A 15279-nucleotide genomic window follows, 5' to 3' on the forward strand; every position below is an offset into this window, starting at 1 on the left:
ATCCCAGCTTGATACATGTTTTTAAGCCCCTGCATTTTGGAGGCAGGCCTATAGTCCCTCAAGAGACTGAGGTGGGAAGATTCCTGGGCAACATAGCAAGACCTCACCTCAAAAAATAAAAAAATCAAATTTTACTTCTTAACGTCACTGTGTTATCATCTGAGAAAAAAAAAAAGCTTATAAAATTTCCTCCTTTTTGTTTTTGCTGATAGTTTCTCTATAATACAGGAGATTAACAATATCTTCTCTTCTTGGAGATTTAGAAGCTCCATTTTCACAGGATGTTAGTGATGCCTTCCTCTATCCCTAAAGTAATGCTGTAGCCTTCCATGTAATGTACCAAAAAGTACAAGTTAGGGGCTAGAACTGTGGTTCAATGGTAGAATGCTTGCCTAGCACTTGTGAGGCACGGGGTTTGATCCTCAGCACCACATGAAAATAAGTATGTACGTAAGGTAAGTAAGTAAATAAATAAATAAATGTGCTGTGTCTATCTACACACACACACACAAAAAAAATCCTGTTATTTTGCTTCAGTCTTTTTTAAATCTTATCTTCTTAATTTGTTATGATAATGTATAGGGAACTGAAACATTCTGCTTATGAACGTGTTAAATTTTTGTCTTCATCTAATTTTGCTGCTATGCTATTTGCTACATAGAAGTTTAATTAATACTAAATTCAGTTAAGCTGGCTTCATTACTGATTATATTTTTTTGGTACCCAGGAATTGAACCCAGGGGAACTTAACCACTGAACTATATCCCCAGTCCTTTTTGAGCCAGGGTCTCACTAAGTTGCACAGGGCCTTGTTAAGTTGTTGAGGCTGGTCTCTAACTTGTGTTCTCCTGTCTCAGCCTTCCAAGCCACTGGGATTATAGGCATAAACCACTGAGCCAGGCTAATGATTGATTGTATTTTATATAGTAAAATCTCATTTAACCACCAAACTAAGTCCTTGTTTTGCTGCTAAGATAGCTACTTGAACCAAATGCTGCTGAACAAAACTGTTTCCACATTTTTTATTCCAATATTACCTTCTGTTTGATACAGTTTTGTCATGTTTCTTGACTTTTCACACTTTCCTTTGCTCAATTTTTAACAGTTCCTTAGTCTTTCCTTTTTTAAAAAACCGACATGTCGCATACCAAAAAACAACAAAAAAACTTTTTAAAAGCATAAAGTTTTTAGTGTGCTTATACAAAGTTGTGTGACATCACCACCATTTAATTCTAAAACATTTCATCACCCCCAAAAGAAAACCCGCTCTCACTAGCAGTTACTTCCCATTCTTCCTCTCCTTTCTGACTCTGTAATCTGTTTCCATGGATTCACCTATTCTGATCATCCTGTATACAAGTGAACCTGTTATCTGTAGTAATTATGTTCTACAAACTTGCAGTGAGCATTCAATTAATAACACTAAATCACTGCTCCTAAGGGAAACAGAGGATTGGGTTCCTAAAAACCTTTGCTCACAATGTTTTTGTTAACTTATTAATATATAACCATTTATTACTCATGCTGAGATTCGAACCCAGGGCCTCATACATTCAAGGCAAGTGATCTACCACTGAGCTACAACCCAATCCCATCATATTTAAAGAAGCTTTACTTAGGGCTGGGGTTGTGGCTCAGCACTAGAGTGCTCACCTAGCATGTGCAAGGCCCTGGGTTTAATCCTCAGCACCACATAAAAATAAATAAATAAAATAAAGGTATTGTGTCCATCTACAACTAAAAAAATAAATATTAAAAAAATGGTAAAAAAAAAAAAGAAGAAGCCCTACTTAATTCATTGTATTTATTCACTAACATTAAATTCATGGCCATAACACTGTGATTCATGCCCGAATAACGTTTATCTAACATTTGTATTTTCTCCAAAAGACACATCATAACTTCTTTGTACTCAGGAATACCACATAGCAATTTAGCACTATGATGGGGGGCATTTTTAAAAAGCTAAACTGGCAACAAAAGGAACAAAAATGCAAGAAATAGAACACTGAAGAGATGAGAATGATAACTTTCTAAGGACAAGGGCAAGAGAAGAAAATCATGAACAGATGCTATAAAGATAGTAGAAGAGTGCTAGAGGGAGATTAAAGCAAAGGGGGTGGCACATGTATTTCATGACTTTTGGAAATGAATGAAGAAATGGAAAGGCATCAAAAAAGGAAAATGCTAGGCTTAGGGTATGACTCAATGGTGGAGAGCTTGCCTAGCATACTCAGGGCCCTAAGGTTCTATGCCTAGCAATGCAAATAAATAAAAAAAACAAAAACAAAACAAAACAAAAATAAATTGTACAATGTTAGTGGTTGAAGAGCAATCAGGAAATAGGGCCAGAAAAATTGATACATAGAACATAGGAAGATCTAGCAAGTGGGAACAGCAAAGGTATGTCCAGGATAGCCATCGTTTGGGATAAATGGCCCCAAGGAGGCCTGAGGAGCCAGCAAGAGGATTCAGTATCACTGCCCACCTGTTCTACCTCTGTAACCCCCTCTCCAGAGTTGCTATGCCTCCTGTCAAGATGCAAAGTCCATTTCCCTTCTCTAGAGTCTAGGTTGCTTGACCAACAGAATATAGCAGAAATGACACTATACCAGTTCTGCATCTGTGCCATAGTGGTCTGGCAGTTTCTGCTTTTGCCCTGGAACCCCACCATGATATAAAGAAGTCCTATCCAGCCTATAAGAGGCCAAAAGGAGAACTGAGGAGTCCAGTAAACATCAATTGCCACACATGTGAATGATGCCCACTGGCACACCCCAAACCCTGCACAGCTCTCAGCTCAATGTGATGCATGAGTGACCCCAAGAATGATCATCCAGATGAAACCAGACAACCAAAAGAATGAGCAATAAACTTGTTACTTTAAGCCATTAAGCTTTGAGGGGGTTTGTAAATGAGAAATAGATAACAGAAATGTAAGAATGTGGTGAAGTGCAAGGGACAACATTCGTGATATATGTAAGAATGGGATCAAAACCATGCTATAAAGGCTCTACAGAATAATTATCTATGAAGAAACCCCAGACAGTCCCAAGTCACAAAATAGGAATGTAGAACCTACACCAAAATTTTTACCTTATAAATCTTAAATCAACAGGTACATTTTACAAAAGAATAAAAGGCCACCCCTAAGTTATCTCTTTGTAATGGGGGAAGGGAGCAGTCCCATCCTGAAAAAGCAGAACATTTGGGCTATGCTATAACATTTCTAGCTGAAGCTAAAATAGTATTGCCGTGGCCCTCTTACACAGTCAGCTCCTGCAAGAGGTAGCAAAACACTTGCATCTATATCTTGCAAGTGTCCCCAGTCCTGGCCACCATGCCCTTGGTTCTCAGGCAAGGGAGAAGACCCTAAAATCTTTGTAGCCAGAATCAGATCCTGGGCAGCCTGACCTGGAAGAACAATTCCTCCCACCCTCTGCTGACATGGTGGCCGAACAGAGATATACAACTCAGCAAGATCTCCACGAGTTGTGTGAAAGTTGACACAATCCAACAAAGAACTAAGACTTCATATGGGGAAAAAAAAATCAGGCCATGTGCACTGAGAATTGTGTCAGGCTGTTATAAACATCAACTTTTACACAACCAGTGTAAAGTCCTTTGGAGTTCACTCTCTGAAATGAGCACCTACATTCAGCACTTACCCCTATCAACTACTCAGCTGTGGAGGACCAGCATACACTTTTCATGGTGATTATTTAAGAAGTAAGACTCAATTTTTCTTGTGAAAGCCTTTTAATTCCATCTTCTAGGGTGGGCTTCCACCAAAAAGTGACTTTTTAATCTATCAATGAAAAACTCCACTGTAGCCTCACCACATTCTGTAATATAAACAGATCTTATATTCTTTTACTTCTCATTACAAAGCCACCAAAAAAATGATGTCAGGGCTTCATATGAGAGTCTCTAATTGTTTTTGCTATTTCCAGGGGATAAAAGGGAGGATAATCACAATACTGAGTCAAATACTTTTCCTACAAAATGAACATGTGTGTGTTCATATAGACAAATGGACACATACACAACCACATCCAAGTCCAAGGAGTTCCATAACCAACGATATGCTTTCATCCAGGAATGTTGCTCTAGAGTCTGACCTTGCTGCCTCTCCAAACAACCCATTCTGAGCCACTGGATCTTGGCTCATGCCCTTCTGTTACCCAGGAAGGAACTCACCAACCACTCTTCTTCCTTCAAGCCTAAGTTTAGGCACTACCTGCTGTATAATACCACCTTAGACACAACTCTATCTTCCTCTTCTAGGCAGTCCCACAATCCCGCCTCACTTCTAGGGACTAATGCCCATACCCCATCACTGCACATTCAGCAAATAGTCAGGATGTCTATGTCTCACTACACTGTAAGAAGCCCAGAAAGGGCCTCCTCAATACTGCACAGTAGTTTTCAACTGAGGCAACCATCCCACAGGACTGGTGGAACCTCAGTAATACTTCTGCATGTACTGGTATGTTTAAGACTTCTCTGGACCCTGACTTGGCATTAGAAGGAAACTTAAAGTCCCTATCCCACAGCAGCATTCTCAGTAGAGTTCCATCCAAGGCAGACAAGGAAATATGCTTACCTTGGTCGGTCTTGGTTGCTGGCTTCCAGTTCTCAGCACTAATTACTGGCAGGCAGACCTGCCCTTTTTCATCAATGTTTGGGTGGTAGATCTTTGTTTTAAATGTGATCTTCGGTGGTTTGAATGGGTATTCTGCTGGAAAGTTGATTTCGATTCTGAAGGCCCCCTTATCATATGGAGGGTTGTCCTGGAAGCAAATAGAGATCAAAATGAACACATCACAATTCACTTATCTGTGGCCAAGACAGGACTATTCGAATTGTTCACTTGAAATATTAATTTAAGCCAGGCACAGCAGTGCACGCCTGTAATCCCAGCAGCTCTGGAGGCTGAGTCAGAAGGATCTAGAGTTCAAAGCCAGCCTCAGAAAAAAGGCACTAAACAACTCAGTAAAAAACCCTGTCTCCAAATAAAATGCAAAAGAGGGCTGGGGGTATGGCTCAGGGGTTGAGTGCCCCTGAATTAAATCCCCAGTACCCCCACCTCCACAAAAAAAGATTAATTTATTGCTGGATGCAGTGGCACATGCTTTGTAATTCCAGTGACGCAGGAGGCTGAGATAGAAGGATTGCAAGTTCAAAACCAGCCTCAGCAACTTAACAAAATAAAAAATAAAAAAGGGCTGGGAATGTAGTTCAGTGGTAAAGCACCTATGGGTTTACTCCCTGGTACTGGCCCTGCCAAAAGAGATTAATTTATTTCAAATGGTATATCAACTGTAGGGCAAACCAATAATCAACCAGTACTTCTAGAGCAAGATCTCTGCTAAGCTGTGAAAAAGTCTGAGATTGATGTGTTGGCATCTTATGCTTTTTTTTTTTTTTTAAATAGGCTTTATTTTTTAGAGCTCCTTTAAGTTTATAAAACTGAGAGGAAAGTTCATAGATAACCTACACATCCTTCCCCCAACACACAGAGCCTATCCCAGTAACAAGATCCCTCATCAAAAGAATAAATCTGCTAGGAATGATGGTGCATACCAGTAATCCCAACAACTTGGAAGGCTTAGGTAGGAGGATCACAAGTTCAAGGCCAGGCTCAGCAACTTAGTGAGATAGGTTTGAAATAGGTTTCAAAATTTCTTAAAAATTAAAAAAAAGGGAGGGGGACAGGGGTTTTGGCTCAGTGGTAGAAAACTCACCTATCACGTGAGAGGTGCTGGGTTCAATCCTCAGCACCACATAAAAATAAATAAAATAAAAGTACTGTGCCCAACTATAAAAACTAATTTTTTTTAAAAGGACTGGGAATATAATATAGCTCAGCTGTAAAGCACCTGCTCAATCTGCAGTACCCCCCTCCCGCCCCCCAAAAAAGATAAAAGGAAATACTGGCATCAGGTCCCATAGATGAGGAAGTTCTATAAGGAGATCTTATCTGAACAGCCTATCCTCAGGTATCTTTCATTTCAACTCTTCCATTCAGTTCCAGCTTTGGTGAAAGGCCCTAACCAACAACAGTGTCCGCTCTGCCTCACTTGCTTCCAGCACATTCTGCTCTTCCTGGTGGCCCTGTTTTCTTCTTACTGAGTTCTATGTATATTTTGAGTAACAGTCCTTTATCAGATGTTTTCTGCAAATATTTCTTTATCTTTTTTTTAAGCTATGAAAATAATCACCCAGAGGTAATAACCCAACCTAGAATATACCATAAGTGCTGACAGGTCAAAGAGAGCTGAACTGCAAATATGGGCAGCTCAGTCTCCCCACAATGGAGCCAAAACCCAGTTCCATGGCTAAATCCTGGGGAGCTGAGCTGATCAGTGGCTGGTTGCCGGGCAGAGCCAGCAACATGCCCTAGATCCTGGCCTGTAGGACACCAAAAAGTATGGCCAAAGGGGCCTGGAAACTGTGATGGCCCCAGGAAAGAGCCCTTGGGTCTTTTCTCCCACCCTACCATTTCCAGAGCTGTGGAAGCCCTTCATGCTATACTACCTTTCTTATACTCGGGCTTTCCCGAGTCACACCAACTCAAAGTAAACCAAGCCTTACAGGGTGCCCAGGAACACCCTTGGCAGCCCTACTCCATAGGTCTACCTCCTCATGTCCCAAAAACTAAGTGGGCACTCTCCATTAAACAAGAGTTCCTCTGTTGGGGGTGCAGGTGAAGCTGGCACATAGCGGGTCTCTATATTCTTCAGCATTCTAACCCTGCCCAGGGAAGGGAAGCACAGTATGGGGCCCTTAAAGGATGAGAAGATTAGAAAAGGCTTAGGAAAGGGAGCTCTCATTCTCCCCCCTCCACCAAGGATCAAATTTTGTGCATGCTAGTCAAGTGTCCCATCACTGAGCTATTCTAGCTCAAATCTTTTCTCTTTAAATGTTGATTATCTCAAGCATGTTACAATGCATGCGAATAAATAAGACCTGACCAAAGTTTATTAAGCACTTGTTATATATCATGTGCTTTTCTGTTTCATGTTAACCAATATGCCCCTGGCAGCAACCCTCAGAGGAAAATGCTGACCATATCCACATTTAGAAGGATGGCAAATTAGGTAGAGGTTAAGTGGTTGGTATGAGACCCCTAAACTCAAGCTTCCTCTCTTATAACACAACCCAAAGCATCTGAAAGCATCCATCTGGGCCCTTCTTCATCACCTCTGTGGATCCTGAGACCAAGAGAAACTGATCCCTTCAAACACAAATATGCTGATGTTCCCAGCCTGCTATACCATCAGTAACTATGGTTGAGAAATCTCATGTCTTGCTAACATTCAGTAAACTGGCAGGCTACCTTGTTAACCTGAAAAGGGTAAAAATCTCAAGATTATTTACAGTTCTTTTTTTTTTTTTTTTTTAAAGAGAGAGTGACAGAGGAGAGAGAGAGAGAGAGAGAGAGAGAGAGAGAGAGAGAGAGAGAGAATGAGAATGAATTTTTTTAATATTTATTTTTTAGTTCTCGGCGGACACAACATCTTTGTTGGTATGTGGTGCTGAGGATCGAACCCGGGCCGCACGCATGCCAGGCGAGCGCGCTACCGCTGAGCCACATCCCCAGCCCCTATTTACAGTTCTTGACAATAACTTCTAAGACACAAAGCTATTTTGTAGCAATTAAGACCCAGAGAAAGCTCTTTACCATATGGCATAAAACCATTTGGGTCTTTTATTTATGTATCCTAATTCTAATCCTGTGGTCCATCTATTTCTTTTCATATGACTACCTTTCAAGGCTCAGCTCCCTTCAAAACTTCAAGAATCCCAAGACTCAATGCCACCTCATGTCTTCTTTTCTCTGAATCTTTTAATAAACTCACAGAAGTCACATTTTGATATCACCATTGTAAAGCAGTGAAAACCACCATACAGTGCTCTGGCTGCCAAAAAAGGAAGTCAACAATCCTGACTGCCAGACATGGACTGCTGTGACATGATGTGTCTCCATGGTGTAAGGGTAATCATCTATCTGCACCACACATAGGACTCATGGCTGTTGGCTCAGACAGTAGGATCCTGGTTTGTATCTAATGAATATGCTGTCCCTTCTTCATTCCAAGCATCAGAGGACAATAAGCTCTTGGCCACAGTTTATTGAGGAGGCTTCCCTCAGCAATATCCTTTCCTTATGTCTAATATTTTCTCACCCAGGAAGTTATCACAGCCCAAACTTTTTTACCATAAAGAGGTCTAGCTTGGTCTTGCAAGATGCCTATCCCCTTAAAATTCAGTTGTCTTGTTAAAGGGAGTGGGAGGGAGGTGCCCATCCTGTTCTGAGAGCCCCAGGCAGATTCTATGCCCTCACACCTTCCTGATCTATTCTAGAATACAAGAAATATCATAGCCAGGCACAGTGGCACACATCTGTAATTCCAGCAACTTGGGAGGTTGGATAGGAGGATCACAAGTTCATAGTCAGCCTCAGCAACTTAGTGAGACCCTGTCTCAAAATAAAAAGGGCTGGAGATATGGCTCAGTGGTTAAGCATCCCTGGGTTCAATCCCCAGTACAAAAAAAAAAAAAGGAAAGAAAAACCTTACCACACTGGAATATCTGAAATAAGTTCATGGACCTTCCATCATGAACTATGGCCTTACCTTTTGTAAATTGTCTTTATTCTCTTTTCCATTCTGAAAAACAAGCTTCCTGGCTACTTGAATCACAAATCTGCTAAATTAGGAGTCATCTTGTGCTAATTCTGGTTTCTGAAAATGACTTTTTTGTATGCTTTCAACTATTTGGTTTGTGGGACTTTTCATAGTACAGTTCTTTGGCAGTGAATATTCCATTATTACATAGAGTTTAATCATATTTCCTTCCAACATAAATATTAGGAGGAATAAATATTTTCTTTTTTTTGTTTGCTTGTGTTTTGGGTATCGGGGATTGAACTCAGGATCGCTCCACCAAAAAGCCACACATCCCCAGCCCTATTTTGTATTTTAGAGACAGGTCTCACTGAGTCACTTAGTGCTTTGATTTTTGCTGAGGCTGGCTTTGAACTCACAATCCTCCTGACTCAGCCTCCAGAGCTGGGATTACAGGCATGTGCCACTACACTAGGAAGGAATCAGTATCTTCAGAACTGTTTTCCCAATCTTTTATGATTAAACTACCTTCTGAATGATATCTAAATTTAAAACCACAAAATTCATTATCTGAATTTGCCAAGGAATTTTCCCTCATGAACTCATAGCCAATATGACCCAGAGTATAATTCACTTCCACACACCCCCAGAACCAAAAAAAAATACTTCATAACCAAAAAAAGGGAGAAGTATATTAAAAAAAGAAAAAAAAAATCAAACCATGACCCAGGATCACTGCTGTGTCTATACTGTAGGATATTCTCCAGGACTTTATTTCTACACATCTACACATATGAGGCATATGCAGTTACAAAACTCAAGTCCTATTATCTATATCCTTTCTTTTGACCCCTCCCCCCTTTTTTGGCTGAGGTCCAAACCCAGGACCTTACACATGCTAGGTAAGTGCTCCACCACTAAGCTGCACCCCTAGACCTCTTTTATTACTTCTGCCCAGGCTGCCATACTGCTTTGAATTCTGCAATCCAGGCACTGTACTTCCTGTTGCCTCTTTTCTGTTCGGTCCTAAGTACACCACAACTGAAGATGGATCACTCATACTCAACATTTAAGAGACTACAGATTCCAAAAGGACAGCACCTCTATTGCTTCCATCCATAATCCTGGTACTTGTTTTGCGACAGGAGCTCAATATCTCCCTCAACATGGGAGCATGCTCTTTCTCCTTAAAATAACTCCAATATACTCTGAGGTTTAAAAATATATATTTCAAATATGAAACCCTTTGTCAAAAAACAGGGCTTCCCTCTCTTGGTCTCAAAGATTACATCTATGGTAGGAAGGAAGGAAAAGCAACTGAAAATTAGCAGGAGGCAGAGAAGAGTAAAGAACAAAGGCCAGTAGTATGTCCCAGGAAGGCAGGCTGTGGCTCTTATCCAAAGCCAGAGCAAGCAGCAGTGGATAAAGAAGGAGAAGGAAGCAGGTGTTGAGTGAGACCTTAGGTACAAAGGGCTGTATACATGAGTAAGCATAGAAAGGAAAGAGAAAGGTCTGAAAAAAATTGTCAGGCATGGTGGCTCACACCTGTGATCCCAACATCTCTGGAGGCTGAGGCAGGAGGAAGGCAAGTTCAAAAGCCAGCCTCAGCAACTTAGCAAGACCCTGCCTCAAAATAAAACATAAAAAGGTCTGTGGATATGGTTCAGTGGTTAAGCGCCCCTGGGTTCAATTCCCTGTACAAAAAAAGAAAGGAAGGTCTGAAAAACTTAAAAAAAAAAAAAAAAAAAAAAGGTGAGGAATAAACAATTCACTCTTTGAAGGCAGGCTGGAGTTGAGGGAGATCTTCCTTCTTCCTTAACAGGAAAATGAATCTTCGGTATCAGCGAAGTTCTTATATTATCCCCACTCAGTGCTCACAAAGTGCTTTTAAGTCAAGGAAAACTTCCCACTCCATCAGAAGCCAACAGAAAGGAGGAAAAAAAGAAAAAGTAAAAGTAAAATACCATAACTGTCACAGCTATCCAAATACTCTTAACAGGCAGGTTTTTAAGTTTGATTACAAGTGGGGGGAGGGAGTTTAAATGAGGTGAAATTCACTTGATATAAGTTGACTATTTCAAAGTCCAAAATTGCATGCCTTTAAGTGTCTTCATAATGTTGTGTCATCTCTACCTGATTTCAAGAAATAAACTCTGTACCCACCAACTAACATATGGAAGGCTGAAATGATACAATTCTATAAAATAAATTAACCTGCTTCAATGCAGGCTTTATGAGCCTGGCCAGAGGTGGCTATCTTCTCTTAGAAGCAAAGGGGAGGAGATGGGGGCAGAAGAGAGGGATCTTAGGGAGAGGGCAAGATATGGTGGCCTCTGCTTAGATCAGCTAAGAAAAGTATACAGTTGTGTGTACTCTTCTAAAACTCAGCCTCCATATTTACTAAAATAACATTTTTTTTCATTTTTCTTATTTTTCTTTTTAGATATACTGACAATAGAATGCATTCTTACATCATACATACATGGAATATAACTTCCAATTCTTGCAGTTGAACATGATGTGGAGTTTCACTGGTCATATATTCGTATATGAACACAGGAAAGTTATGTCCAATTTATTCTATCTTTTCTATGCCCATCCTCCCTCCCTTCCCTTCATTCCCCTTTGTCTAACTCAATGAACTTTTATACTTCCCTTCCCCCCACCTTATTGTGTGTTTGCATCTGCATATCAGAGAAAACACTGGCCTTTGGTTTTTTTTGGAACTGGCTTATTTCACTTAGCATTCATATACTGACAAATGCCATAATTTCATTCTTTATGGCTGAGTAATACTCCAATGTCTAGTAATCCAGTGGCTCAGAGTGCTGAGGCAAGAGGATCACAAGTTTAAAGCCAGCCTCAGCAAAAGCAAGTCACTAAGCAACTCACTGAGAATCTGTCTCTGAAATACAAAACAGGGCTGTGGGTGTGGCTCACTGGTCTAGTGACCCTGAGTTCACTCTCCAGTACCCCATGCAAAAAATAAACAATACAACAAAAAAAATTCCATTGCCTATATATACCACATTTTCTTTATCCATTCATCTGTTGAATGGTATCCAGGTTGGTTCCATAGCGTACGTAGCTACTATGAATTGAGCTGCTATAAACATTGATGTGGCTGCCTCACTATAGTATACTGATATAAGTCCTTTGGGTATATACTAAAGAGTGGGATAGCTGGGTCAAATGGTGGTTCCCTTCCAAGTTTTCTGAGGAATCTCCATATTGTTTTCCCAAGTGGTTGCACCAATTTGCAGTCCCACCAGCAATGTATGAGTGTACATGTTTTCTCACGTCCTTGCCAACATTTATTGTTACTTGTATTCTTGATAATTGCCATTCTGACTGGAGTAAGATGAAATCTTAGCGTTGTTTTTTTTGTACCAGGGATTGAACTCAGGGCACTCAACCCCTGAATCACATCCTCATTTTGTATTTTATTTAGCAGCTGGGATTACAGGTGTGTGCCACTGTACCTGGCTTTAGTGTACTTTTAATTTTCATTTCTCTAATTAGGGAGAGGGCAAGATATGGTAGCCACTGCTCAGGCCAGCTGAGAAAGTCGTGTGTACTTTTCTAAAATTCAGCCTCCATATTAACTAAAACAACATTTTTTTTTCTTATTTTTCTTTTTAGATATGACAATAGAATGTATACACCATACACCATAAAAAGGTCTGTGGATATTTGAATGTTGAATGTTTTTCCACTTATTTTTTAACCAGTTGTATTTCTTCTTCTGTGAAGTGCCTGTTCAATTCCTTTGCCAATTTATTGATTGGGTTTTTTTTGTTTCCTTTGGTGTTAAGTTTTTTGAGTTCTTTATATATTCTGAAGATTAATGCTCTGAGGTACAGGTGGCAAAAATTTTCTCCCATTCTGTAGGCTCTCTCTCTTCACATTCTTTATTATAAAACAACATTCTTTACTCTCAGAGAAGTATATTTATTATATACATGGGTTGTGAACAGGCAGAAAGAAGGGAAATTGGCCCAGCACTCAGACACACACCCTTCTACCACCTTTTTTCTAGGTCCCATGCATGAGGGCGTGCACACACACACTTGCGCGCACACACACACACACACACACACAGGAACATGTGTACTTGCACACTTGGCACTTTAACCCCTTTTCTCCACCTCACAGTTTATGTGACTTTTAGCCCTTATCACCAGAGAGTTCCAAGCTCTTCATCGCGGTTGCAGTATACTCTACAATCTGAATGTACCATACTGTCTTTCCCACTAACCTAACACAAAGTATGAACCCAGGGGTGTTTACTTTTATTTTATTTAGAGACAGGGTCTCTCTGAGTTGCTTAGGACTTCACTAAATTGCTGAGGCTGGCTTTGAACTTGCAATCCTCCTGCCTTAGCCTCCTGAGCTGCTCGGATTACAGGTGTGCACCACCACGCCTGGCTCTCTCCCTATTTTTACCATTATTATTATTTTTTTTTTTTCAGGAATTGAACTCAGGGGCACTTACTTACCCACTGAGCCTCATACCCAGACCTTTTTTATATTTTACTTAAAGACAGGGTCTTGCTGAGTTGCTTAGGACCTTGCTAAGTTGCTGAGGCTAGCTTTGAATTCACGATCCTTCTGACTCAGCTTCCCCAGTGGCTAGAATTACAGGCTGACAACACTCGGCTCCCACTTCACTTGTAAACATGAGACCACTAGCATCTTAAGTGTCTGTGGCAGCACTAAACACTCCACAAACATCTTTGTTCTAAGACAAAATATCAGTGTTCCCAAGACATCACTAGCCAAGGAGAGGGGCAGCACCATTCCGAAAGCCACAGGCAAAGAGAAGTGGTGGTAAAGATCTCTTGCTATTCTGTTGAAATCTCACAACATTCTGATATCTACATCCTGATTACCTGTTTTCTCCATTTGCTAACTAAACCAATGAATGCTTACAATCTCTTCTTGCCTACAAGAATCAAAAGCTCCGGTTTTTATGTTACGCTTTTGAGCCAAGGGTGTCAGTTTTCAGAATAATAATTAGACTGGTGGGACTGCAAATTGGTGCAGCCAATGTGGAAAGCAGTATGGAGATTTCTTGGAAAGCTGGGAATGGAACCACCATTTGACCCAGCTATTCCCTTTCTCGGTCTATTCCCCAAAGACCTAATAAGAGCATGCTACAGGGACACTGCTACATCGATGTTCATAGCAGCACAATTCACGATAGCAAGATTGTGGAACCAACCTAGATGCCCTTCAATAGATGAATGTGGCATTTATACACAATGGAGTATTACTCTACATTAAGAAATGACAAAATCATAGAATTTGGAGGGAAATGGATGGCATTAGAGCAGATTATGCTAAGTGAAGCTAGCCAATCCTTAAAAAACAAATGCCAAATGACTTCTTTGATATAAGGGGAGTAACTAAGAACAGAGTAGGGACGAAGAGCAGGAGAAGAAGATTAACATTAATAGGGATGAGAGGGGAGAGGGAAAGGGAGAGAGAAGGGAAATTGCATGGAAAGGGAAGGTGATCCTCAGGGTTACACAAAATTACATACAAGAGGAAGTGAGGGGTAAGGGAAGAATAATACAAGTGGAAGAAATGTTTTACAGTAGAGGGGGTTGAGAGAGAAGAGGGGAGGGGTGGGGAGGGGAGGGGGGATAGTAGAGGTTAGGATAGAGAGCAGAATTCATCAGACACTAGAATGGCAATATGCAAATCAATGGAAATGTAATTGATGTAACTGATGTGATTCAGCAATCTGTATACAGGGTAAAAAAGGGAGTTCATAACCCTTTTGAATCAAACTGTGAAATATGATATAACAAGTTAGATGTAATGTTTTGAACGACCAACAATAAAAAATAAATAAATAAATTTTAAAAAAAGAATAATAATTAGATGTACCTAGAACACAACAATCCCAGATCCTAGCCCAGGCCTGGAACTTATTCTACAGAAGAAAAATCAATGTCATATCTCTGGATATCCCAGTTGCCATTAATGAAGGCTTTAACAAAGAAGGTAGGAGAACCTCAAGGCCAATCTAAGAGGTAGAGATTTGGTTACTGGTCATTTAAATGAAAATTTAAAAAATTTCTTGTTAGGAGATAAAAATGGATCTTACTGCTTTTGAAAACCATAACTGAGGCAATCCCTATTGGGTCTCCTTTCACCCTGTGGGAGCTGTCTCTTTTCTTCTCACTTGAATAAATCCTACTCTTTTATGTTCGATCTTCTTTCTCATCAATGAATTTCATTCTTTGAATTTGTGAGGCAAGAACCCAGAAAGAAGGCATGACACACAGCCGGGGTCTGAAGCAACATTACAGTAGCAGAGGCTAAAAATCTGGTTTTATCTTTTAGGGGCTTCTCTGGTATCTCTTGGAAAGCTTAATCTCTGCCCTATGTACATCGTGGCCAGTCATCTACCAATTGCCACCATGGACCTCTGGATTGCCCTTATGTGCAAGATGCCCAAACTATTTGTAGAGCCATACAGATGAAATTTAAAATGAAATCCCCATCTATGGGGGCCCTCAGGTAGGCCTCTATAGGAGGACTCCGACTACTGTTCCATTTCAATACACCTCTTCAGCCTGAAGTAGCTAGAGTGGTTGTTGTTGTTCATTTCCCTAAGGGCAGTTTAGGGGTACTT

At 40.5% G+C, this 15279-nt stretch overlaps 1 protein-coding gene across 3 annotated transcripts in view; it reads right to left on the reverse strand.

Moving 5' to 3' along the window:
* Positions 1–15279, reverse strand: part of Ube2l3 (ubiquitin conjugating enzyme E2 L3) — a 63314-nt gene that overhangs the window by 5805 nt on the left and 42230 nt on the right. For all 3 annotated transcript variants that reach the window (XM_026401709.2, XM_026401711.2, XM_026401710.2), the window contains one exon: positions 4607–4793. In XM_026401709.2, the coding sequence (XP_026257494.1) occupies positions 4607–4793 (187 nt within the window). The remainder of the gene's footprint in view (positions 1–4606; positions 4794–15279) is intronic.

The sequence above is a fragment of the Urocitellus parryii genome, chromosome 3, assembly GCF_045843805.1.
Source record: "Urocitellus parryii isolate mUroPar1 chromosome 3, mUroPar1.hap1, whole genome shotgun sequence".
In the NCBI taxonomy this organism is placed as follows: Eukaryota; Metazoa; Chordata; class Mammalia; order Rodentia; family Sciuridae; genus Urocitellus; species Urocitellus parryii.